The sequence below is a fragment of the Falco cherrug genome, chromosome 3, assembly GCF_023634085.1.
Source record: "Falco cherrug isolate bFalChe1 chromosome 3, bFalChe1.pri, whole genome shotgun sequence".
NCBI classification, from domain to species: Eukaryota; Metazoa; Chordata; class Aves; order Falconiformes; family Falconidae; genus Falco; species Falco cherrug.
The window spans coordinates 117152124-117177732 of NC_073699.1; the positions used below are offsets into that span (position 1 = coordinate 117152124).

The 25609-nt window shown below is 50.8% G+C and overlaps 3 protein-coding genes across 7 annotated transcripts; 1 reads left to right on the forward strand and 2 right to left on the reverse strand.

Annotated features, from left to right (window-relative positions):
• Positions 1–14: 14 nt before the first annotated feature.
• LOC102054133 (sodium-dependent phosphate transport protein 3-like) lies at positions 15–6265 on the reverse strand. Of its 4 annotated transcripts, XM_014284689.3 has the most exons (12): positions 6126–6265; positions 5656–5802; positions 5155–5327; positions 4683–4916; positions 4491–4578; positions 4022–4108; positions 3523–3641; positions 2854–3015; positions 2518–2650; positions 2285–2432; positions 1896–1986; positions 15–1361 (listed from the first exon to the last, which is right to left on the reverse strand). In XM_014284689.3, the coding sequence occupies exons 2-12, from the start codon at positions 5747–5749 to the stop codon at positions 1230–1232; spliced, it is 1461 nt and encodes a 486-aa protein (XP_014140164.1). In that variant the 5' UTR covers positions 5750–5802; positions 6126–6265; the 3' UTR covers positions 15–1229. The 4 variants fall into 4 exon arrangements, with proteins under 4 accessions (XP_014140164.1, XP_014140155.2, XP_027669062.2 ...); XM_014284680.3 differs by having other exon boundaries at positions 5656–6264; XM_027813261.2 differs by lacking the exon at positions 4683–4916 and having other exon boundaries at positions 5656–6264.
• A 54-nt stretch (positions 6266–6319) lies between these two features.
• Positions 6320–11823, forward strand: PPT1 (palmitoyl-protein thioesterase 1). Its single transcript, XM_055704211.1, has 9 exons — positions 6320–6466; positions 6818–6927; positions 7728–7855; positions 8160–8230; positions 9096–9198; positions 9292–9382; positions 9899–9997; positions 10211–10282; positions 10742–11823. The coding sequence occupies exons 1-9, from the start codon at positions 6358–6360 to the stop codon at positions 10862–10864; spliced, it is 906 nt and encodes a 301-aa protein (XP_055560186.1). The 5' UTR covers positions 6320–6357; the 3' UTR covers positions 10865–11823.
• On the reverse strand, positions 11689–25068 carry CAP1 (cyclase associated actin cytoskeleton regulatory protein 1). 2 transcript variants are annotated; one of them, XM_055704186.1, is made up of 13 exons: positions 24972–25068; positions 19643–19755; positions 19154–19254; positions 18614–18691; positions 16599–16742; positions 16417–16502; positions 15772–15877; positions 15487–15664; positions 14653–14840; positions 14328–14451; positions 14147–14229; positions 13452–13595; positions 11689–13099 (listed from the first exon to the last, which is right to left on the reverse strand). In XM_055704186.1, exons 2-13 carry the CDS (start codon positions 19734–19736, stop codon positions 13016–13018), a joined length of 1410 nt encoding a protein of 469 aa, XP_055560161.1. In that variant the 5' UTR covers positions 19737–19755; positions 24972–25068; the 3' UTR covers positions 11689–13015. The 2 variants fall into 2 exon arrangements, with proteins under 2 accessions (XP_055560161.1, XP_055560162.1); XM_055704187.1 differs by lacking the exon at positions 24972–25068 and adding an exon at positions 24811–24929.
• Between the last annotated feature and the right edge of the window lie 541 nt (positions 25069–25609).

Consider the following 25609-nt stretch of genomic DNA (forward strand, 5'->3'; position numbering starts at 1 on the left):
GGGAGGCCTTGCCCGCCCTCACCCCCTGCCCCGCAGGCAGGCTGGGGCCGGGGCCCGGCCCGCACCACCGTGAGCAGCTGCCTGCGCCCTGCGGCTCGCTGCAGGGAGCGCTGGGGCCAGGCCGGCAGTGGCGGAGGGGCTGGTGGTCCACCAGCAGGCCCAGTCTGCTGCTGAGGCCAGTGGGATGAGCCACAGCAGCTTTGCTGGGAGATGCTGCACCAGAAGGTGTTGGCGCTTCTCCACTCCCAGGCAGCATTGAGCATAGCTTACCAGAGCTTCTCCCGCCCTCGCAGCCCCAAGTTCCTTGAGCCAGACCTGGGAATGTGTTTAGATTTCACTTCACTCTGTCAGGAAACCATTTGTGAGTTTCACATCTCTGTCTGGGATCTGGATCCTCTTTCTGCACCATTTTGACTTAGTCTGGAGCAGGTGAGGAGTCACAGTCCACTCCCTCGCTGCAGTTGGCTGGGAGTGTAACACAGCTTCTCTGGGAAACAGGCAAGCCAAATTCAGACCCTTTTTGGGGGCCTAAACATCTCTTTCGGTGACAACATTCTGAGCTGAATGCTTGCAATGGGGCTCTCGCTCAGTAAGGATGACACCAGCTCAAGGCTTTCCGTGCTTATCACCTTCCCTGCCTCCCAGGGGCTGTGCTCAGGGCTGCCAGGTTGAACTCTGTAAAGCCTTCCCTTATTTTTTGCCTTGGTTGCTTCTAAAAGGGGATGAAGGATAAATGAATAATCAGCTTGTCTCATTAAGAATAGAAAAAAAGTGTTAGGAGCCTCTCTGTAGAGGGTGTGAAAAGCTGCTAGTTAAAAACTAATGTTACTGTACCAATTCATTATCAATTTACTTCATCTAAGAACAGCTTTGCTGGAAATAGCCACAGGCTCCTTACAGAGCTCAGCTGACAGCCCACTTTACCAGCTCTCTGTGGATCCCATTTAGGATCTGTCCACTCTGCAGTATTCCTTCCCATGGGCAAAGGCTGAGGGCAGGGTTAAATGTGGGCAACACAGGTCGAAGGGCTGGTGTCTCCCCAAGGGAGTAGATTGGGATCAAAAGGGGACAGAGCTGGGTGAAGGTGCTGGGCACTTCCAAGAGCCAGAGTGCAGGCAGGGCTGTGGAGCTCATGCCATTGCCTGAGGATGCTGCCAGAGCCCCAGGAACAGGCAGGGACACAGGGCTGAGCCCTCTTGCAGCCCATTCCTTTGTGTACCTTCCGATGTTCACTGCCCAGCAGCGTCCTCCCTAGCCCAGTCTTGGATGGTGCCACTGCCAAAGGCTATGTAGAAGATCAGGCCAAACAGGTTGAGAGCTGCAGATAGGAAGAAGGCGTTCCGCCAGCCAGTCTGGAGATCCTGGGGGGCCAAGAACAGATCACCGTGGTATGGCCCTTCCCTTTATCTCCATGTAGTGATCACCCAACTACTGCCACCCAGTTCAATGGCATTAAACTCATCTCCATCCTCTGCTTGATACTAGCACCAACAACAGAAGAGCTTTGCTCAACTCAAGACATATGCCAGACCTCCTCTTACTGGAGATGCATTTCCTTCCTTGGCATTTTTGGAAACATTGTGTGCTGTGCTGAATTCAGGAAGCTTTCCTGCCTGGCACAAAGCTTCCTCCTCACCCTACTCCCTCAACCCTCTCCTCATCTCTAAGTACATCCAGATGGGGCCCATGTGGAGCTCTTCCTGCTTTCTGAGTCATCCCCATGTCCTCAAAATGGTCCAGGCTCTGGTTTGCTGGGCACAATATCACATGTGTTCATTGGGAGAGGGGGATGGCTTGAGTAATTTTTGATTCAGTGCAGAGAAAGGAATCCATTTCTGAAAGCAGCCCTGTCTTTTCTTCCAGGGGTGTGCTTGTGATTTGTGGCCCCAAATTACCTGGCTGATGAGAAGTCCAACTGTGGTAGGAGCAATAATTCCTGCAACTATGCCAAAGGTATTTGTGATTCCCAGCAGGAACCCTGCATATCTGGGGAGAGAAAGCAAGGGTTTCGTGAGTGAGGAAAAGAGGAAACCGTCACAAGAAGGGAGAGGGGCAGGCGCTGCCAGTCCCTTTCCTCATCTGCATGAATACTGCCTGTCATGCTGAGTAACACTAGGATCTTCCTTGCAAGACTGGGGGGGATTTTAATCTTTTATTTTACTCCTTAGCTTACAATGCCACCAGCTACAGAAGTGAAGGGAGAGTAGGAGTTGCAGAAGCCTTGGGGGATTGGGAAGAGGAAGGGGACAGAGCCAGGGAGGGCACAGAGGTCAGAGCCACTTACCTGGGTGCTATATCAATGTGGTTAATATTGATGCCTGCCCCTGTCATGCTCATTATTGTCAAGGCCAGTGTTAGAAGGACCACAACAACTGTGGAACTGCAGCCAATGTAAGGCACAGCCACCAGGAAGGTGGCTGGGAGCAGCATCCCTTGGGAGGAAAAGGGGATGTGTTTTGTAACAGGCAATACAAGCATGGCGGAAAGGCTAGACTGCAGATGAAAGCTTGTCCTTACCGAGGGCTGAGAAGAGCTTTCTGACAGCTGCTGTGCCAAGTACTCGCCTAGCCAGGAGGAAATCAGCCAGCAGCCCAGCCAGGATGTGCCCCAGCCCGTTCCCAATATAAGGCAGGGAGGAGAGGAACCCATTCTGCGTAAGGGAGAACAAGGCATTGTCGTGTCCATGGCACGAAGCAACGGAGCCAAGAGCTCCAAGACTGCAGCTCCCTTGGTCCCAGGGCCACCAGTCTTCAGGAAGACATGTCCCTGAGGAACCTCCTGCTCCCAGCCTACAGAGGGATCAAGTCCTGTCGCTGTTGTGGGGACCAGCCTCAGCTGCAGGGCAGCACTCACCTCTCTGAGGTCAAAGTGGAGGACGTTGTTCATGAACATGGGCATGGAGGTCAGCAGCATGTAGAACAGCCAGTCTGTGCAGAAGCAGGCAATGGTGATTGCCCAAAGAGGCAGTGATTTAGCCATGGCCACAAGTGGGAGGGAGCGGCCATGAGAGCTTCCCTGGAAGGAATAAAACGTCAGCCAGTGCCCCATCTCCTGTCTTACATCCCCTGGGCAGGCTGTCCAGGCTTTCCTTGGCCTCTCCACCTGCTGCTGAGAAAACTGGGACTAGCCCTGGCCGCTGGATAAGGAACCTGTCACAGCACTCTCCAAACTAGCCGGCTGCAACAAGGTCTTTTACCATCTCATACCAACATACTCTTCATGCCAGTCCCTCTGCTGCCTTCTTCTAGGCTCTCCTCACCCAGGGCACATGTTCTCTCTTTTCTCTCTGCTTCTTCCTCCTCTCTCTTCCTTCGCTGCTCTCTCTTCATTGGCTGCCCAACCACTTAACAGAACCAGCCACAGCAACCCACTGCCCCTGAAGCCAGCCCACAGCTGTATGTTATCAATATTAATTAACCCAGCTTCATTCCTCTACAGGAACCCAGCTGAACTGCCTCAGAACAGTCCCTTTGGCATGGTGCCTGCCGTGTGGCCAGTCGTGATTAAAAGGTTTGTGTTTACCTGGTGAGCCAGCGATGACACGATGTATTCCTGCTCCCTGGCACTAATCCACGGGTGGTGTGCAGGGTCCTCATGCACGAGGAAGAACCAGCAGAGGCACCAGGCACAGCCAACACCACCTGTGAGGAGCAGGGCTCTCAGTGCCAGCTCCTTTGACAATGAGCTGCGGCAGAGCTGAGAGCCAGCGGCATGGAGGCTGGTGCTAGCAAAGTGAGTGCAGGAAGATGGAAAGGGACAAACTCCACTGAACCCATCGCTCACAGTGGAAGGGTCTGGGTTGATGGCACAAAAGGTTCAGCAAAGGCTCATTCCCTAATAGCACCCTAGCAAAATGGCTTCATCCTGGCCTGTTGGGTGACAGGGGAGCCCAGAGCTCTGCGTGGGACTAGTAAGGATGGAGCTGGTCCTGCAGGGCTCTGATGGGGAACCTTTGGGAGCTCTGCCAGCAAACGGCCTGCAGTGGGGTTGGAGTAGAGGGACATGATGGACCATTACTCACCAAAGATGTAGAAGACAAAAGGCCACCCCAGACTCTGGCAGATGATCCCAGCCACAAGGAGAGCAAAGAAAGTCCCAAAAGTGCATCCTAGAGAACAGAAGTCATTTTAACGGGACTTTGTGTGACCAGCAGTGAGTGGGACAGAGCTACAGCCTCCAGCCAAATTTGTGATAGGAAAATGTGGTTGCACAAATGAAGCGCCTGTGCAAACAAGCACCCTTGTATCCAGGTTTGCTCCCTTCAGGTCCGGGTTCCCTCTCCTGCCTCAAGCTGACCTAAGCTGAGAAGCCAGAGAGGACATAGGATGGGAGGAGCAGAGGTAGAAAGACTTAATGCTGCTAACACTTCTTCGCCAAGGACCTAGAACCTTGAACTTGAAGCTGCTACAAGGACTGGCTCGGAAAGAAAGGGGTGAGGAGAGGTCCTGCACTTACTGAATCAGTGGTAGGGAAAAGTCTTTGTGTCTTACCAGCATCAGCGATGTTCATGAGCCTGCTACGTTCCAGCGGAGGGGCCCATTTTGCCCAGAGTGTGTACTGAGCTGGAAATATCACTCCCTGCAAAGATAACAGGGAGCGTTGTGGGAAGGGACATGAGGAGCGCAGCCAGGGCTAACCTGAGCAAATTTTGCAGCCTGGCAGCACTTGGAGCCATGACTGACCTCAGCCAAGCCCAGCAGCACCTGCAGCCCGATGAGGCAGCTCACGCCGAGCTCTGCTGATCGAGGCACAAGGAGGGTGAGAACAGAGGAGAGCAGGAGCCCGCTGCCCAGGACGGGTTTCCCCCCGAACAGCCCCGAGCAGTACCCGCCCAGCGCCTGCGTGAGGCTGTAGCCGTAGAAAAAGGAGCTGAGGATGATTCCTTGAGTCTCAGCGCTCCAGTTGTACGTGGGGGCCTGGAGGAGACAGAACATGTCTGTCAGACAGAGATTGGTTTTCAGGCACAGCCTCCTCCAGAAGGGGAGAAGCAACCAGGAAATGCAGCCCTAAGCACAATAAACTGAGCTCTGCTCCTTCACCCGCCTTGTCCTCAGCGCTTTTCTCGGCTGCTTCCAAGTCTGTCCTCATGCAAAAACACGAGTGGACTGAGCCCAGGAAGGATCTTTCAGTTATCTGAGTCTGCTTTCCACTTACATCCTGAGCAAATCCTGGGTCGGAGCTGTGGGGAGCACTGCTGGACCAGCTGTGGGGATGGCTGCTGTTACTCATGGCGATGATGGCGATGCTGAGGCTGACCCGGAGTGTGTATGCCAGGAAAAAAGAGATGTGCAGGACCACGGCCAGGCCACAGCGAGTGGAGCAGAGCCCTGTGGGCGGACAGCACCCACAAACCAGGGGTAGTCAGAGAGGCCACAGGTTAACTCTCACTCCCTCCTACAGATCTGTGTCGCCAGGCAATCCCCTTCTTGCAGCAACAGACAGCTCTTTCCAGGTACCCTCCAGACATCTACCACTGATCCCCTGCCCTCCTCCTCTGCAGGGGTGGCAGTTTGTACCTCCAGAAGGAGAACAGAGGGACAGGAAGGCAAGGAGACTTGCCCGGGGATGGAGGGGACATGTCAAAGCCTGAGGCTACTGGCTGGGGCCCTGCTGAGGCCACACCTCAGCCCGCTGCTCCCCACGGAGTGGATTTACCAGTGCAGGAGGGCTGCTGAGCAAGCAGAGGGGCTTCATCCTGCTCTGCCTCCGGCCCGGCCCCTGCCTGCGTGTCGTCCACGTGGTGCTGCATCCTTCCCTGCCTGCAACGCTGTTGCCTGCTTCTCCTCGAGATAATCTCCAGCCCTGTTGGGAAGTGAATCTCAAACATCAACAAATGCAGGAGCAGCCATTACTGGTGCAGCGAGAGCGGAGCAGGCCGCCGGTCACAGATGCCTGTACAAACACTTTATGAGCACAGTGATTTACAGCAGCCTCAAACCTCCCTGGGGACGGTCTTATTTACACCCGTGCTTTATAACCCTCCACCAAACAGCCTGGCAGGGCAGCGGGGTCTCTCCCACCCCAGGGTGCTCCTGCCGATGGCCTGGGGTACCCACTGCCCTCCCTTGGCTGGTGTAGAGGGAGGTTCCTTCCCTGCCCGCCCCGTTCCCCCAGGGGTAGCTCACGGGGACGGGGGTCTCCTGGCTCCGTGTCCCGGGGCGTGGAGCGGGATGCTTTCGCAGGATTTGGGATTTCAGGGAACCGGGTGGGATGGAACAAGGCCGGGGCTCGAACCAGCGCCTCGCACGGGAACGCCCGGAGCCCCGCCCCGCCCCGCCAGGCCCCGCCCCGCCCCCGGCACTAGACCCCTCCCGCCACCATGAGTCCCGCCCCCGCCGCGTGACCCGCGCGCGAGTCATGTGGCCAGTCAAGATGGCGGCGGTCAGGGCAGTGGTGGCGGTGCTGCTGGGTCTGTGCCTGGGCTGCGCGGCCGCCGCCGTTCCCCTGGTTATCTGGCACGGCATGGGTGAGCCGGGACCGGCAGCGGGGGCGGGGCCGGAGCCGATCCTCCGGTAACGGCTCTGGGGGCGGGGCAGCGGCGCTTAGCTGGCCCGGCCGGTGGATGGGGCCGTGCCGGGACCCGAGTAGGCCCGAGGGGAGCTCGCAGGGCGCCCCCGGCCCCGCTCCGGTGTCCCCCTCCTCTGGGCTGCTGTTTTCTACGAAGACCGGGAGGTGCCGACCCTCCTCTCCCTGGCCCGTGTGTGCGGTGGCGGCTTCTGGCCCCGTTGTAGCGGGCCGGGGGCTGGTACGTTTGCGGAGGCGAGGTTAGGGCCCTGAGCGGTGGCCTGACGGTGTGTTGTGTTGTTCCCTCTCACAGGAGACAGTTGCTGCAATCCACAAAGCATGGGGTACATTAAAAAAATAGTGGAGAACAAAATACCAGGGATTTATGTTCTGTCTCTCAAGATTGGAAGCAACCTGATACAGGTAACTAACTCAGCTGTCACTCGCGTTTCTGCTTGGCGGAGCGGTGTGGTGTGTGGCGGTGGTGGTGCAGTAGTTATTGCAGTCTCTGTTGTCAACACAATTCCACAAGGATTCTCATTGTGCTGTCTCTGCTAACTTTTTTCTTCCTTGTGAAGTAAACAGTTTTGACAGGTAGAAAACCAACAGTCTAGATAATACCTGCAGAAAAGAACTGGGGAAAAACAAGTCCCTAGTCTATATTGGATTAATATGCAAATCCAGTGATTAGCACTCTAACCACTCCAAGTAATATAAAGGCATGTGATAAGGTATAGTACTAAAGCAGAGTTTTATCCCTTGCCATCCTTATGGATTTCCAACCGTTTATTCACTATATGTTTTCAGTATAATAAAGGTACAGACCACTACACCTTCATGGTTTTTGACAGTTTTATGTAGCCCTTCAGAATTGTTTTAAAGGCTCTCAGGATATTGTGCAATGTATGTTATTTTCTAGGATCTGGAGAAGATGGGTGAAGTTTGATTTTTAATTTTTATAAATATATATAGACACATAAAATCTGAAGGGACTCAAATTGTCAAAAAGTTTGGGGAAGTGTCACTTTTCTATATGAGAGTTTTGCCAAGCAGAGTAGGAACAATGACATGGTGAAGGGAAGTCTCAAAACTTGAATTTACTTCTGTCATATTGTGAAAGTTAAGGTCCTCTTCAAAAGCAGAACTGAGCATTCTATTTGCAGAGATCAAAATAACATAAGCCATTGTACAAGCTATGCATTCTAATCTGGCTAATCCATCAGGATATGGAGAACAGCTTCTTTATGAATGTGAACGATCAAGTGAGAGAGGTGTGCAGCCAACTTGCAAAGGACCCTCACCTGAAAGGAGGCTACAACGCAATGGGCTTCTCCCAAGGAGGCCAGTTCCTGTAAGTTTACACTTCTGTTCCATTTCCAGTGCTTTTTGTTGGGTTTTAGGTTCTGATTTAAAACTCTTTTAAAATACTAAGCAGATGTAAACTGACAAACCCCTTCATAAGGGTAGTTGCGCTCCAAGGGAGGTAAGAACATGTTTGCCTATAGCCCTCCTCTACCAGGAAGGGTTAATTCTCTTAGCACATGTTACCCAAGTACCTGAGCCCACACAGTGGCAAGCTGAGAGCTGCATGTGAACCAGCACTGGTGGCCTGGGCATGTTGGGTGCCAGCTCAGCTCCTTCCTTTTTTCCCACAGGAGGGCAGTGGCCCAGAGGTGTCCTTCTCCTCCCATGCTCAATTTGATCTCCATTGGGGGACAGCACCAAGGTAGTGTCCAATTAAGCTATCACACTTCCTAAGCACCTTGAAGGGTAGGGGGCCCTTCTTGGTAGGAGGGATGGTTTTTTGGCCTTTTCCTAAAATCTGACCATTTTCTGGTGAATTAAACTGCCCCTTTGTACTTGTCTGAATCTGGTGGTCTGCTTTGGCCCAGTTGTTAGGCAACTGTGTTATCTTCTGTCTTGGTCTTGCTTAACTGGCAACAAGAAGTGACCTTTGTAAGTAAACAACTTATTGTCTGGGTAGAATTCTTCTGTACTTTGGAAGCACTTGGGATTAGTTGTTTCGGGAGAAGAAATTTCTAACTACAGAGCAAAGCTTTTGTGAAACTAAACCTTCTGGGTCACAAGGATGTTTTACAATCAGCATCTAGAAAGCTAAAGCCTCAGGGAAAGGGATGTGCTTTTTGCAGTAAAGAGACAGTATGAAATTAAAGAGACAGAAATGATTAAAGAGACTATACAGTTAAGAGAGGCTGACTGAATTTCAGATACTCTCCCCTGAGAAGCTCTATGGCTTGAGTTTATTTCATTGTAGTGTGGTGGGAAGATTTGTAGGGACCGATCGTGAGATCTCCTGGGAACAGACCAGGCGAGCTGGATGGTATTCTGCTCGTCTGCGTGCCCCCGTTCTCCAGAGCAATTCCCTCAGCTCAAGAACATCATCCATTATCTTTGTGTGTAATAGTGCTCAGGGGCAGGAGGGCTGTCTAATGGGATTGCAGGATTAAAGGCTGCCTGATTCCCTGGGTAATTCTTGCCACTGTTCTGTAAGAGGGTGGTTCTTTACCAGCTGGAGGGATTAAGGGATTTCACAGTCTTACACGGTTATTACACATTTCTCCATACCCCAGGTGTGTACGGCTTTCCACGCTGTCCTGGTGAGAGCTCCCATATCTGTGACTGGATCCGAAAGACGCTGGATCTTGGCGCCTACACACAAGCTGTTCAAGAGCAGTGAGTATATTCATCAAGCTGCAACAACAGCGGCCAGGCACACCTGAGCAGCTCTGGGTTTCCGGCCTAATCTTTGGTTTCTCTCTTTTCCAGCTTGGTACAAGCAGAGTATTGGCATGACCCTCTGAAGGAGGACGACTATATGAAAAACAGTATCTTTTTGGCTGATATAAATCAGGAGAGGGTAAGGACCTGGCTGATGGTTAAATGGTAGTAGGAGAGCAGAAGCCTTAGCAGTGAGTTCACTCATGTTCGTGCTCCCTGGCAGTCATCTTGCTGGAGTTCGAAGGGGAGCATTTTTTGCCCTGGATCCCAGGGGTGTAGGAAGTGTTTTTGCTGGTAGATTTACAAATGAGACTTGTCTGTGGCAGAGCAGCTCCCGTGTGTCTGCGCTGTTTTGGGGTGGTTGGCGTAGATAAGCCACATGCTCAGTCCTCCCACCACCTTTCAAGTGGGTGAATCCTCTCACTCCCCTGGCAAGGCAGGGGATGCCCACCCCCTCTTTACAGCCTGGAGATGAGGCTGAACGCCATGAGCACAGCCAAGGGAGGCTGTTAACGGAAACACACGTCCCTGCCTAGGCTGGTGCAGGCCAGGGCTTCCTTTGCAGGTGCAGGCCAAGTTGGAGCAGGCTGTTTCCCTAACGTGTCTCAATAGGTTTTCCAGTGACTTGGATCTGTTCTCTATTGCTTTCATCCAGGGCATCAACGAGACGTACAAGAAAAACCTGATGGCTCTGAAAAAGTTTGTGATGGTGAAATTTCTCAATGATACCATGGTCGACCCTCCGATCTCTGAGGTGAGGCAGGCAGGACGGGTGCTGCTTTTGGGTGGTGGTTTGGTGCTTGCTCGTTTCTGGTTTGTCCTTTTATGGCAGAACTTGAGGCTGGCAAGGAGCAGGCTGAGCACAGACGTAGGCCTTATACTGCACTGTTTCCACCAGAAGCTGGTGAGAACTTGCTTATCTCCTGGGAACCCTTCAGCGACCATTTCCTTCTTTTTATTCTGGCAGTGGTTTGGGTTTTACAAAAGTGGCCAAGCCAAGGAGACCATCCCGCTGAAGGAGACCTTGCTGTACAAAGAGGTGTGTTTTGCTGGGGGCTGAGGGGTTGCCGCAGTTTCCACTCTGTAGTGCCCTTGGGATGTTGAGGAGCTCACATCTCTGCTTTACTCACTATCTCTGCCGTTCCTGGGATATCGCCTCCTCTTGCCAGTAGCTGGGAAGGCATTTCTCTCCAGGCAGTTCTGGCAGTGGCAATTACAGGGTGGTCTCGTACCTGGCTCAAGATCCCCCCCTTTCAGCATGTGTTTAATGAACTCTGCTCCTTTTTAAAGCCTTGTTGTTAAGTCATCCCTTTTCCCCTGTATGAGAGGAAGGCTCTGAAGAGCAGAAGTGAAACCCACTCTAGCCTGCAGCCACTTCTGCTGCAACAACAGTCCCTGACCATCAGTGCTTTTCTCCAGGCTGGGTTCCCCAGCCACTGCCAGCGTTTGGCTGTGGCAGGCCTCAGGAAGCTACCTATGGTCATGCTTCTCTCTGCAGGATCGCCTGGGGCTGCAGGAGATGGACAAAGCGGGAAAGCTGGTGTTCCTGGGGGTGAAAGGGGATCACCTGCACTTCTCAGAAGAATGGTTTTACACCACTATCCTCCCCTTCCTCCAGTGACGCTAAGGGGAGGCCCCCTGTGAGAGCACTGGGGAGTGTCTGCCACTGTAGTTAACGCAGCTGCCACTGTACAACAGCACTTTCTGTATACGAGCCTACGGGGGTCTGGGGAAGGGGAGGAAGAGGGGGTTTAGCTCAGCAGTTCCACAGTGTGCAGAGGCAGCACCCATTACACTGCAGTAAGAGACCAGGATTTGTCTGAACGTAATTATGCTCCAATATGGGTGGACTGAGCCTCACACTAACTCCGAAGCACTCCATCCTGCACAGGCCTCGGTAAGTCTACTTCAGTTCTCAGAGCTGGGGCTGTGCTGGTCACTTGGTGATGGCAAAATGATTAGCTGTGTGAGGGGGTTTGTTTTCCTTGTCACCTGTTCCTTGCAGGACACAATGGCAGTATTAACTGAAATCACTAGTGCAAGAATGCTGCTGCATCTCTTAAAGGGATCAGCAAGTAGGTTTATATGGCTGTATGTAGAGGAAAGATAGTACAGCCTATCCTTCCAGATGGAGAAATGGGCCAAATTTAGGGGGTTCTGGGGAAAAAGTAGGGGTTTGAATTAAGTAGGTATTGACAGCTTGAAGTTTTCAACTAATGGCTTGGTTTATGCACTTTTATACAGAAACTGCAATAAATAAAGACCACCTAACAAAAAAAAGTGAGCTTTGACAACTACCGACCCTTTGGATTTGAGGGGAGTTCAGGAAAGTCTGCTTCCCCACAGGGAAGTGGTGAGGCAGCATGGAGGCAGGGTAAGGCAGCACGAAGCATCTTGTCCTACCCGAGGTCTTGTGTGCCCCTGAAGAATGGACAAAAGCCTCTGTAATGAGCAAGTTGGCATTAACTTTATTCTATCTTCTGTATAATCTTAAGTACATAAGAAAGGTTTTTTCACAAGCCTCAGGAGAAAACGAGTACAAGTCACAGGACAGTCTCAAAATAAAAAAATTGCATATTTTTTTTTGTAAGTTTTGTCCTAGAGAAAAAGAACATTGACACTTTACAGAGGAAATGCATTTAAGATATGCTTATGCCACCCGAGGCATTGGAAAAATGAAGGTCAAAGCACGTGCAGCTCCCTTTATGGGTCAGTACAGTACTGTGTCTTGGATCCATCCCTCTGCTCCAGGGCCCTGGAACAGAGGCTACCAGCTTCCACCAAATTAAAGAGCCAAGCAACAGGGGAAAGGGCAGGCTGGGAGGATTCACCTTATGGGGACTGATTGCAGATGAGGAAGAGAGTGATGAACCGACTGGATCCAACTTGGGTATTTACAATACTGCACTACTGACCCTGGAATGAAGGAGACCCTTCCTCTGCAGAAGGGGACAGGTTCAGAAGAACTGTCCTGGAAGACTGAACCTGAGTTCAGCTGCTCTGAGAAGGAAGCTCTGGGGCAAAGAGTCCCTTGCCAGATGGAGGGCTCTTGGAATAAGAGATGCTCAGCTCCAAGCTACCAGCCAGACTGCAGGGGAGGGGGGTAACCACAGTTACTCCACTGCAGTCTTCCTGTGGCACTGGTTAATATAAAGCCTCCTGTCATGGCACAATCAGAAATACACTGAGCTAGTAGGAATGATACAAGAGAAATCAGGGTGGAATGCTACAGCCCAGGTCCTCAGCCTTTGGTCCGACAAAGCCATTCCCATGTCCTGTAATGCCACCAACTAGTATGTAGAGCTGGAATTAGCAGCTTCCAGGACCTTCTCAAGACATCTGCCATAGCAACTGGGTACTCTGGACCCTGACAGATGCCATTATTCGTTAAAAAGGGGACAACATTCCTCTCTCACATGAACAGTTTGCTTAAAGTCAATACGAAAAAAACCGAACAACACTCTGAAAGCCAACTGCCAGTACTGGCTGTGAAGTTCACCGAAAAGCTGACTTGATCAATTGGTGCAGTTAGATCAGACAAGGGGAAAGAGAAAAAAATACACCTTCCTGCTAATAGATGTGGACGATAACTGACGCACCACCTACACCAAACCCCAGGCAGAGGTATTTCAGTGATGGCAGGTAGCTGTGTCTCTCGGGTAGAAGAGAAGCAGTTTGAGAGCAGAAAGGTACAAGAAATCTAAGAGAATCTGAAAGCAGATTTGTCCCACAGCAGGGCCAGGGGAGGGTATGAGCCTTGGAGCTTTTCTGCTTAGCCAGCAATTTCCGTCACAGTGGTAACCAACTTCTGACCATTCCACACTGTCTTGAACTGTTCTGGGACAGGAAATTCAGTCTGGAGGGTAAAAATAGAAATCTGTTGTCAAAAAACTGTTTATGACTAAGACTAGTAACTTCTTCCACTGTACCATGAACAACCCTCTCCTGTACCACGAACACTGCCTGTTCTGCCCTCAGGAGATCCTGAGGAAGAATCAGCTCTCTCAAGCCAGCAAGTATCTCACCATAAAGACAACTTGATTCGCTGGTTTTAATATCTGATCATCATGCACAGCCTCCAAAGTCTAGAGTCTAAAATTGTCCCTCCAGACCTCACTGTAACCCACGTTCCCTGCAGGGCTCGGTAAGAATCCTGCCGTGCATTACCCCAACCAGACCTCCACAACGATTTCAAAAGTAGCACTTACAAAGTCACCACCCTCTGTGGGAATAAGGACATTCATCTCTGATGACTTGGCACTGACGATTTCGCAGTCTAGGGAGTTCTTGCTCAGATACACGTGGCAACCGTCTGTCTTGTTGATGGAAATCGTTGGCACTTTACCCATTACCTAGCGGGGTGGTCGAAGCAGCAGTTAGAGGAACATTAGTTTGAACTCAGCAACCACAACATTTTTCTTTTGTGCCTGCCTTCAAGGCCAGAGGTTTGGACTCCAACCTCCCTGCTGCAGGCACGCTGGATGCAAGTACTCCCACCTTTACTAAAAATGGGAAGTTATTTGATTTGATCTTTTTACAACAAAACTACAGTGAACACTGGCCAAGCTGACCATCCCAAATCAGATAGCAAAATGGGAATCGGAGGAGATTGTACTGCTGCCCTCCTACTTTGGCAGTCATATCGTCTGCCTGCCCCACAGAGGCTAATCTTCTACCTAGAGCCCTGAAACAGCTCAGTGAAGGAAATTTCAGCCCTTTCCTAAGGGCTGGGCAGGGTGAGCTGCAGAGCAGCAGGACTGGTGGTGCTTCATGAACGTTCTCCACAGATGCACATTCCTGTTCTAGAAATAATATAACTACTCAAGCCAGCAGATGCTACAGCCACCCTGTTGTACAGCACAGCAGTCACACTCCAGGCAGAGAACAGGATGCAGACACTCACCTGAACTTTAACATCCCTGCTGTTTATGATCTCTACGATGCCCACCACGTCATCAAACACCAGACCTAGCTTCTTACAGTTATCTGCAAAGAAACGACAGAGTAGGTCACAGAAACGTTTTGGAGATCCAGCCTTTTAAAGACCAGCACACAGAAGCAGTTTTCAGGGTTCCTCTGCTTACCAAGGGTGATGGAGTTGATCTTGCCTTTGATTTGGAGCGTACTATTTGTGCACTTGAAAACATATGCTACCTGCTTCAACTCTGTATCGCTGATTACCAGGTTAGTGGCATTCTCCTGGTTTTCCTGAAAAGACAGGCAAAACACTTTATTTTCTGAATGCAGACCAATCCATCCATGTGAACAGCAGGGCAGTGAAGCCCCTTTAAAAGCAAACTGCATGTACTTTCAGGCTTGTGCCTCTTACAAGGAAGGTCTTCAGACCTTCCTTCCCTGCTGCAAAGCTCCCATCCCTCCAGCCCACTCATGCCAACACCAGGCACTCACCACTCTCCACTTTTTGCCCTCTAATTCTAGCAGCGCAGGTGCCTTTGGAGAGGTTTTTTGGGAGGGGTTAGCATTACACGCTGGTTTGGGAGCAGTGAAAGGTTTGGGTCCACTTCTCACAGGACCCCCTTGGTTCTTCAGGGCTGGATTCTTGTGGGTCTTCATGTCATCTGAAACATGCCTTAAGCCTGCAAGAGAAGTCAAACCCGAAATCCAGCTCTCGAAGAACACAGACATCAGTGCTAACAACAATCATCATGAAAACATTTTTCAAAATGCAAATAAACTGCAACTGGGCCTAAGTTGAGTCCAAGCACAAGTGACAGCAAGTGAAAGAGGAGAGAGCAAGAAACACTGATGCAATCTTGACGAGAACACAAGATGTACTGTAGAACCAGAAGGCGCCAGCTCTTCCACTCTGCAGCTGGAAAAAGCCCTGAGCCAAGCACCTCACCTTTTCTCACCTCTGTCCTGACACGCTGGCCAGGTAACACAAAAAAGGGGTCAGTTTTGTGCAAATCTGAGTAGGTGCAAAATTGCACCCTTTGTAACTGAAGTTGTGCAGGCAACCAAAGGTCTCAATTTTTCCATTCCAGCTGGAGATTAATCTCTTGCTACACTTGACAGATGAGGCTGAGAATTCTAACTCAGACGTGTTCCCTGCGTCAGGGCTGCTTCTGATGCCCAGCCTCATACTCGGATCAGATGGCCTTTTGTTACTGCAAGCCTGCTTTCTAAGCTGGTATATTGAGGGATGACAGCAAAACGAGGGCTCGCAGCACAACAGTACTCTCGCTGATGGCTGCCCTCCCTCTGCTAGCTACTTCCACCTACCAGAGGTGATGCCTTCTCCCCGATTGATCTGGGCGAAGAGTGCGGAGCGGGAGGCAGAGTCATCTGTGCTGGAGCTCGTGGGGGCTGGAACAGGTGGGGGAGGAGGGCCTGGTGGGGGAGGCGCAACCCCAGCTGGGGGAGCAGATGGTGATTTAGCCCCTTCTGTTGCTACAGGACCCTGTAAGAGGCCAGCAAAAGGAAAAGCAATTGCACAAGCTCCATATCTGCTGCAATAATCATGCAATACTCATCTAAGAAGCTCTTGCGACGTAAGCCAGCACTTACTGTTTTGCTCCAAGTCAGCCCCGTGGTGTGATACTCTTTGATATAGGCCTGCAGCTCTGTCCAGATACTCAGATAAGCTTTCACCCAGTCCACTTGCTTTTTATCTCTGAGGACACAAGGATATCATCAGGAACGAGCAGGTCCATTTGCCATTAAAACTCAAGGACTACAAACAGTTCTTAACACCTCTCCACCTCTCAGCCTATAGGGCAAGAAGCAGCTGGACCAACGCAGCAGCCTCACACCTCTAGCGCTGCATTCTGGCTTCGGTATTAATCTTGCACCCGCAGGCAGAAGGCTACAGGCCTGGCTCTGCACTGTCACCCATTTCCCTTGAAGAGTCTGATACTTCCCACAAGATCCACTCCCGAAGCACAAGCTGCTGCCCTGGGAGACAGCTCAGCCACCAAATAATGCTGAGACAATGCACTTGCTACCAGGAATTCCAGCTGCAACATGAATACGAGGAACCTTGTCCCTAAGGATCAGGAAAGAACAGCTAAGTGAGGCTTTACAAATATACCCTGCCTTTAAAAAGAATGACTGAATGAAAGACCAAGACAGCTGTGGTTAGATGCTGAAGTAGCCCCTACACACCCTATTAGCTGTGTTTGATGAGGTCTTTAAGACAGAAGGTGAACTTACACATCCTTGTACTCCTTGAGGATCCGGTTGGTATAAAACATGGCAGCATCAGTCATTTCCTTCACATAAGGACCAGGCTTTGGAGCCTAGGGAAGAACAAACACATTGGCATGGAACAGCTGACCAAGGAGCCAGACTTTTCCCACCAGTCCAAGGAAACCGCTTCCCACTGGTGTTCTTACCATGGCCACCCAGCCCAGGGCTGGGATGCTCTCACTGACTGCTGATAAGTGATTGAACAGTTTGCTACCACGGTTCTTCTCCCTGAAATTCTGCACCACCTGGATTTGCTCTGAAATTGGTTTCAGAAGGGATGAGAACGCATTCTGCAGAACAAGAGAGACAATAACAATAAAGAACATTAGTATTGCTCTGGAATGGCTGCACATCTTCATGGGCGGCTCCGCTGAGGTGATGGTCACTTGGAGGAAGATTCCAACTGGCGCAAGTTATTGCTACAGCTCCTGTCCAGGCTTAGCTCTCCCTGCGAGCCCAGCTCGGTCCCACAGCCTAGCTCCTCCAGGGTTGAAGTCATAGCTCCCAACCGGATTGGTACTATGGGAGTACGCCAAGAACTGTGACTCATGTTCAATCCAAGAGACTCTGACAAAGCTTGTTAGTAACAACGACAGAAATAGCATTTGCCTTTCCTGGATTCTTTTGTTCCAAGACAGTTTGTTAAATTTTTTCCTCTCCTTTAAACTCTCAGAGAAAGGGGTGCTATGCAGGCTTTTGCAGTTTGGGATCTCCAGCCTGCATTACAATCAGCGTCGCAGCAAGTTCTCAAGTCACCCTATCAAGCCAGACTTCAGGATTCAAGTTACGTCTCAAGTCAATCCACGCCTTTAGTATTTGGATGATAAAAATTGTTTCTGTGTGTTGCTCGCTTGGAAGGCTGACTGATAGCGCTTAGAAGTCTTCTGAGGTCAGAGCAGCCAGCCAATTACACACTGCCAGAGCTGCCTCTTGGGCAACTTTTCTTGCTTTTAAGATCAGGAGGTCTCCTGCTGGTGGCAGCAGTGAGAGACAAATTTGGGCAAAACTTGCTTTTCAAAGCCTCAGCTTTTCCTTTGCTGTCCCTTCCCCTGTTTAGATGAGAACAGAGAGGTTCCAAGCACCACTGGCCAGGCTACATTTTCAGAAGCTCCAGCCTAGCGCTATTGTCAAGTAACAGGATAGGGAAATTCTTCGCCACAGGCAATGAGTTCATACATTTTGCTTTTTAAACTGGCTACTCCAGAACTGACTAGACTCCTACAAGACAACCTGCACAAAGACCTACATTAGATTAAAAGATTATGAACCAAGAGTAACCTTAAGTAACGTATCAGTGGAATTTATAAGCAGAATCTCAGACTAGAGACTATGCAGAGCACCACCACAGCAAGCCTGGTCAAAAATAAACAATGCTGAATTTGGGGAAAAAGATGCAGATACAATTTGCAGTGAAAGTAGCACAGAAATCCAGCTACCACAATGTAACAGTAGAAGCCATGACTAAACCAGATAATAACTGCAAAGAAAAGCAAGAAGGGATCCTGTGGCTCAGGAAAAATGGTTCTCAGCAGGGAAAAACCAATGCATTCAGGATCAGATTCTCAGTCACACATCCTGCTGAGAAGCAGCAACCTAGGGTAAAGTGTTAAATTACTTGCTTCAAGACAAATCAATCCTAAAAGCCTAGCTATTATTCAGAGGCCATTCAACAGAGACAAATGTCTGTTATACTTCAGAACGAGCCTGATGCCTGAAAGTCTATAAGCATCACGTAATGAAAAGCATGCTCTAGGCAAATCCCACTGGCTCCTGTCTCAGATAAGTTGCTGTCTGCAGGTTGCATCTCGGGGAACAGTGATTGTGCAGTGCTGGTGCCAGGTGAAACTCAAGACAGATGCTGTGAGATGATGCTCACAAGGTGCTCTGACAGCTACAGAAAACTTGTTGCTCTAATGACTGGAAAATCCTAGTTCTGCAGCTCTAAGAATTGACTTCTGGAATTCTGCCCAGCATTGGATGAGCAGCCGGAACAGTTCACACTTTCAGCAAGTGTCACCTCACAAATTCAAGTGTCTCCAGTCCTTCTCTAGTTCCTCTTTTGGAGCAACTGCATTAGCCCAGATCCCCCTGCACTTGCAGTCATCCCTGACCCGGAGGTAAGAGCGTACCCATTTTCTGGCAAGCAATTTCCCAGACTTACCTCTGTTGGCTGCTGGTGTTGAGATGCCATCACCAGAAGAGCCCTCTCGCTCATCAAGCCTGCATGAACCATCTCAGCCTAATAATAGAGAAAAACATCAGAGAGCTTCCCTTGTACCCAGTGTGACACTAGCGGTCATTCAAGCTCCCGCTGCCCACAGTTCCTAGTCTGTAAGAGAGCAGCTATGCTGATCTCAGAGCACATATTCTTGGAGACACCCATCCTCAGAGAAAACTCACAAAAATGCAACAGCTCTTGGGCTAGGTAGTTTACAGGCTTCCTAAAGTCTATAAAGAGAACTAGGCACCCAGCTACCAAAGATTTCAAGGAGGTTTGATTCATCATGTGTGTGAGTAGGTGGAAATCTGCTGGAGGTTATCTGGGCGGGCATCTGCATCTGTTTTGAATCCTTGGGGATTATAAACATCCTAGAATACAGCGCCAAAGGAATGCAAACACCAAAAGCAAGCTTGGCCCTTAACAGCCCTGAAGGACAAGCAGCATTATTTAGAGCTGAGGGAGAAGAACGTGATTCCTTACATGCTTCTGCACATCCCCGCCAACTTCTTTGCTGATCTTGATGTATTCAGCTACTGGGCCAGCCAGAAGGGCATCGAAAGCCTGCACGTACTGAGCCACACCTGCAGAGAGGGAACCACAGTACAGGCATCACCGAGAGGCACCGGCTGGGCTCCTGGGCTGGGAGCACTCACACGTGCACAGCGCACTGGTGGGCTGCACCTCCCAGCCAGGTCACGGCAGGAGGCTCAGCCTGAAGCATGCAGCTGAACACCGACAAGGGAAGCGCTGCAGGCACAGGAAGTCCTTATCTTAGCAGGATGGTAACCGCAGGCCTCTGCGTTTGCTCAGTACCTGCTGTGAAACTCACTTCCCCTCTGTGCACATCTAACAGCTTTTTGCATGCCCTGCACGAGCACCACCCGCTCTGCAACAGCTACTGCTGCTGCCACACTGGCTGGGTGACACTTCAGCACAGGGACTCTCACGGGGTGATACTTTGTGCCTTACCTTTGGAAGAGCCATCTCCACACATGCCAGGTCCTTGGCACACTGTCTCCAGGCGCTCCACAGCCTTCTCCAACCGTTCAACCAGTCTTTCCATATCTACCACCGTCCACAACCTGCACAGACAGAAGACAATTATTCGCATCCTCTGATAGTACGAATGGGATGCCAAACGTTGAAGAGGGTTTATCAGCTGCCTACTATAAGCTCTACCAGTTCCAGAAGAATATTTTCTACCTAGCTTTGCACACTCATGATGGACAGCAGGGTATCCTCACATTAGCATGACAGTGATTACACAACAGCCACTTTCTATTGCCACAGTTGCTCCTTAATGGCCACGTCATTACTGTTCCATCGTATGGACAAGGATATAAAACTTCTATCTTCTAACCTTGTATTGACACCTCATCGAAACAAAACTCTGTACAGAATCTCACTGCAGCCAGTTCCTGGCCCAAGTCCTAGCTGTGACCATGTAGCAAATCAAGCACAACTGATTTGCTGGGAGATCACACACTTCAGATTAGAACTAGTAGTTTTGTTTCTGCAGATGCAACTGTAGGGACCTCCCGGAGTCCTGAATTCCTCCAAGGAACATCTGTAATTCCAGCATCGCTCTGGTACAAAGCACCAGCATGCAGAATGAGGCACCCTGGCACACACTAAGATGAGCAGCTGCACAAGCTAAGAAGGCATAGCTGCTTCTACAACAATACGCCCCGTTCATCCTCTCCCTGACAGGCTTTGGTATCTGAACTGCAGAACCTATGCTGCAGGCACTGCACAACAAAGTGATTTAGGTATCTAAGTCATTTGCAGCGTCTCATCTGGAAATGTCTTAAGAGTCATATAAACTTTCCATTAATTACTGCTTTGCAGAGGCTCTGCACCAAGGAGCAAGACAAGCCACGCTCCAAGCACAGTAATGCACAGGGAATGCAGGGAGGAAGTAGCAAGTCACCAATTGCATTTTTATCTTATCACCACTCATCAGAAGATTTTACATGAATCACGATTATGGGCTGGACACAGCTTCCTTCTTATTGCAACAGCCTGCAAAAGCTGAAAACTCTGCCTGGAGGAGAACATCCTTCCCAGCACAGCCAAAAAGGCAGGCAGCTGCATCAAAGGAACTGATCCTAGCTCTCCCTCAGAAACAAAACCTGAAGATCCAACAAGGATTTTGCTTTTGCTCACAAGCCTTCTCAGCCCTGCTCCAAAGTGCATGTTTTCACCCAATTTCCAGAGGATGTGGGGCAGATCCAGTGTTAGTCACAAGCGGCACTGATGTCACAAGACAAACAAGGCCATTTTCCGCCCCTCTTTCGGCTGCTTGCATCAGGAGAAGCAGCACTGATGTGGGGGGCAGGGGAGAGGCCACCCCCCTTTCCAAAAGGAAGAGAGCGGTTTCCTCCTCTGTGCAAGAGCGAGCCAGAGGACGTACTGTGTATAAAACCGGACAGCAGTAACTGGATGGCTTCCAGATACAAAAAAAGTTCAGAGAGGCTGAAACTTGTGGGCAGTCACCCATATAATCAACAGCAATGAGTACCTCTTCTTTTTTTTTTATTTATTCTGTACAATGTAGAAATCCTGACCACAGGATCGTCAGCGCTCTGCTGCAGCTGAGGACGACGCATCCAGAATGGGGCTCACGTCTTCCAGTGGGAGCCCAGCCAAGAGCCGGGCTCTGCCTCCCCCACTCTCAGCACACTAAAAAAGGGTGGGTTTTTTCCCCCAGAAGAGCCACCTGTTAAGGAAACTCTCCCTTGCTTTAAGAGTACAGCAAGATAGACGGGTATAACACAGGGGTTTTAGAAAGGACATCAGGTTTACCGGGTGCTAAGCAGACAAAGCTGCTGTTCTGCACCACTGATCCCCACCACATTCTACACGAGGCTCTAATCTGATCAGCCCCATTACCGAGCCGCAAACTGCATTTCCAATCAGGATTACAAACCAGAAAGTCCAGATGGAAAGCTGCTTCCTACCGCCAGCACTAAGACATGCTGTTGCGAGTTGCATATCACATCATCACTTCTAGATATGCTGTCGGGATTGATGTCCTTTAACAAGACAGTGTTCCCTGAGATTCGGATTCCTTCCAGTCTCCTTGCCGTTTGACACATCCTTCCTGGTTTTCCTAACAGAAGCCAGAAACTCACAGTGCTTGATACCAACTTTGTAAACCTAGTGCTATCCAGCAGATGGTGAACTCATTTTAATTTCTGTTTAATGGGCAGCATTAGGTCAACTTGCAAGATAAGTCACTTGGTAAATTGGCAGCACAATCAGAACTAAGCGCAGGCAGCACAAAGTCCTACAGCAGGCAGCTAAATCTTAGTCACTCCTTGCTAAAGCTATCGTGACTCACCCTTACCATGCACTTTGCCCTGTGGATGCAGCTCTTTCTGCTATTGACATACCCACATGGAATGAAATAAAAAGATTTAATTGTAACTAACATCAACAGCCAGAGCCTGCAATCTAAAGATTCACATTTAGCAAGGAAATTAAAAAAAAGATCACAAAATAGACCTGCCCAGGCTACACCTGGACAGTGTTTTGTCTATTGATCACTTCAAATGCAAAATAGTTTCAGTAAGCGACAAACTGACTTCACGGATCTCAGTACAGCACATTAATCAATTTGCTTGATTAATTAAAACACAATTTGCCTTCTTTAAAGAGGAAGTTTAGACACATAGATCGCTTCAGAGTCATTTTTGTTCCGCACATCGTCCTATGCTCAGGAAGAATGAGAAAGGCTTTCAAGCTACGCTGTGGAGCCAGGTTAGAGTTCTGCGGCTGACAGAAGTGGAGTTGAGATGATGCTCTCCCTTTTGGGAATATCATGCAGGACTTATATCTAGGTCTTCTTTAAATTCAATTGAACTTTGATTACCAATGGAGCGGAAGCTATGGACTCGCAGCAAATGCACATTTCACCCTGGGCCAGAAAGTCCATTCATTTTCATAGCACATTTGGTTAATCTATGAACTAACCTTTATTTCCATCAAAGCTTGGGAACATGGTTTTGAACACACTGTACAGCAAACATGCTTTCATCCTACAGCTAGACAGTTTTGATGTACCAATCAGAGCAATAAAAGGAAGGAATTGTGTCTGTAAAAACACTAGGTAGCCCAAAGCTGAACCTGGACACCACCACAATAAAAGGAGTTTCCTGTTTGGAGAATATCAAGGAGTTGGCATGTCCCAGCCAAAGGCCAGTCCTCAGAGGAGCGAGCTAGTTCTCATAAAAAAACCCGGCATAAATGAAATTCTTCTGGTTGCCTGAGACAGCACACTAACCTGAGTCCTCACTTAGACATTCTGGAAGACACGAATGTTAATTTTATAGCCAAAGCAAGTCCAACCTACGCCTCTGTTCAGATTCAGCGTTTGTGAAGCCCGACAAACTGCTGTCAGCAACACCAAATTTGCATCAGCTACTTCCTGTTTCTACAGGCAAAAAGAATAAAGATGGGACAACTAAATTAAGAACATACCACAGTTTATTTCTGAACTGACACTGGAATATCTCCGGGGATCAGCTACCAGATGATTCCCAACAATTATATCTTCCAAAAACCCAAAGAATTTTTTTTTTAAACAGTTCAGCTCATCACATAAGGAATTATTTGATGTAAGACAGGACCCAAATGCCTGAATTTTGTCAGTTGTCAGGACCAGCCACGAACACAAGACAGCTATTGCTAGTCCCAGCAGTTGCCAAGACAGAGATCTCTGCTGTTTATAGCACAACAATACTTGTTGACATTGCTCCAGAACCCACGGTGACTACTTCTGGTATTTCAGAGCTATTTAATTTAGAAAACCAAAAGTCCTTTAAAAAAAAAAAAAAATAAAAAAAAAATCAATCTGGACCCTATTTAAGCTCTCCAAAATAACAAATCCTACTGAAGTCATTAAAAGTATTATTTGGTATTTTTACTGAAACACTATAAGATGGTTAAAGTATCACTTTGCTCTGCACTAGTGAGTGCAAGGACTCCTTTTTCATCACAATTATATGAAATAGGAGATTTGCACTTGCCAGACTCTGTGGCAATGCTCTTCTCATTTCCATTCCCTGTCAGGGCAATGAATCCACCAGGGAAGTAACTGAGAATCTCAGATCTAAGCTAAATTGGATGCAGTACCAAGCTCCATATCGGGAATTCAGAGCATTGAACCTCGTCAGCATCCCTCCTGAGCTGTGCCTGCTCAAGCAGAGGCTGCTTGGCTGAACTTTGTTCCATGAATAATAGGGGGTATTTTTGGCTTTCAGAAAGCTCAGCAATATTCCAGGGACACAAGGATCGCCCCAGAAGAGAAAGGGAACACAGCAGTTTCTCCACACCACAGATCCCTAGGTTTGCAGTGATGGGCATCCATAGCCCAGATCTTGGGGAATTCCAGAACCTGATGTGCAAAATCCTAATGCATGAAATGCCTGCAGTATTATTATTATTTTTCATTTCACTATTGGAAAATCCAAAGCAGTCACACACATGCCACCTGAACCCCCACCGAAATCAGGAGTCAGCAACAGGCTGAAGACAAGCCCTACCCCTGGCGCAGCAGGACAGGGAGCGTTCCCGGGGCGGGGGAGCACAAGCTACAGGAATAACATTGCTTCAGGCTGCGGCAAACCCCTGGGAAGGTGGATACAGGACGTGGGCACACTCACGGCTCCCTGCCCCGGTGAGTCACCGGTAACCCGCCGGCCCCTCTGCCACCGGGAATCCTAAACACCTCTCGCTGGGGTTGGGGGGGGGGGGAGCAGGTACAGGCCGCCCGGGGTGCCCCGCCGCCGCGGAGCACGGGGGCCAGACCGGACCAATCTGTGACACCTCCCCCCGGGTAGAACCCGGGTACGGAGACACCCCCGGGCCGGCCCCCCCGCAGCAGCAATGGCCCCCGCACCACACAGAAAGCCCCGAAACGTCCCGCCCGCTGCCACGGCCCGCGGCGGGCCCCAGTAACGGCCCCGTCCGGGAGTTTTCACCGTTCCGTGATTAAATTAACCCGAAATCACCGCGTATAACGGATCTACCCCCAGCGGCCAGGTCGCAGCCCCTCCGTCTCTCTACGCCCTCCCAGCGCGGCCCCGGCAGAGGCGGCCGGAGCCCCCCCAGATCGGCCGGGCCCGACCCCTCACCGGCGCCTCCCGGCCGGCCCCGGCGCGGCCGCTGGCGGCTCCCCCCGCGGCGGTCTCCTCCCGCCGATACCGGCCCCGGGGCAGGGGCCGCCGCCCCGGCGAGGGAGGGGAAGAAGGAGGAGAAGGAGGAGGATGCGCAGCCCCCCCGCTTCGGCACTCACCTCCCTACCGCGCTCCCGCTCCGCCGCCGCCCGGCGCCGCCCAGCACCCCCCGCTTCCGGCCCCCGCCCCGCGCACCGGAAGTGCGCACGGCACGGCGCGGCGGCGGCGGGGAGGAGCTGCGGCCAGGAAGCCGCCCTGCGATTGGCGGGAGGCAGGGGGGGCGTGGCCAGAGAGGGCGAGGAGTGGGGCAGAGGGGCGGGGTCTCGCTTGGAGGTGGGGCCACGGAGGTGACGGGGCGGGGGCGAGGGGCAGGATGGGGCCGGGGACCCGCAGGGCGGGCCGGGCCCCGCGGGGAGGGGCTGGGGGAGCTCCGGGGGTTCGAGGTGCCCGAGGCCACCACAGAGGGGCTGGGGGGGGTGTGTCTGACAGCCCCAGCAGGGGCAGCTGGGACCCCCCAGGGCAGGTCTGAGGGCGGGCTGCAGAACCCCCCAGAGGTGCTGTTGGGTCAGTGGGGTCCTTAGGAGGTCTGGGACCCCCGAGAGTGGCTGGGGGTGGTTTAGGGTGCTGAGAGGAGGTGGGGACCCCTGGGAGAGGGGTCGGGCTGGGGGTTGGGACCCTACAGATGTGGCTGGGGGCTGCACCCAGTAGGGGCTAGGTGGGATGAGCCTTCCTCTTGGGGAGGGGGGTTGTCCCAGTC

Bases quoted from the DNA above. Each gene is read 5' to 3' on its own strand.
- LOC102054133 (XM_014284680.3), bottom strand. From the start codon at position 5,827: ATGTTTGAGATTCACTTCCCAACAGGGCTGGAGATTATCTCGAGGAGA. The intron at 4,917-5,154 runs GTAAGTGGAAAG...TGTCTCCTCCAG, and splicing joins ACCCAGGATTTGCTCAGGAT to GCCCCCACGTACAACTGGAG. The intron at 4,109-4,490 runs GTAAGACACAAA...TCTGTTCTCTAG, and splicing joins CATGAACATCGCTGATGCTG to GATGCACTTTTGGGACTTTC.
- PPT1 (XM_055704211.1), top strand. From the start codon at position 6,358: ATGTGGCCAGTCAAGATGGCGGCGGTCAGGGCAGTGGTGGCGGTGCTG. The intron at 8,231-9,095 runs GTAGTGTCCAAT...TCCATACCCCAG, and splicing joins CATTGGGGGACAGCACCAAG to GTGTGTACGGCTTTCCACGC. The intron at 9,199-9,291 runs GTGAGTATATTC...TCTCTTTTCCAG, and splicing joins ACACAAGCTGTTCAAGAGCA to CTTGGTACAAGCAGAGTATT.
- CAP1 (XM_055704186.1), bottom strand. From the start codon at position 19,736: ATGGAAAGACTGGTTGAACGGTTGGAGAAGGCTGTGGAGCGCCTGGAG. The intron at 16,743-18,613 runs GTAAGTCTGGGA...CTTGTTCTGCAG, and splicing joins AACACCAGCAGCCAACAGAG to AATGCGTTCTCATCCCTTCT. The intron at 13,596-14,146 runs GTGAGTGTCTGC...CCACCCCGCTAG, and splicing joins GCAGGGATGTTAAAGTTCAG to GTAATGGGTAAAGTGCCAAC.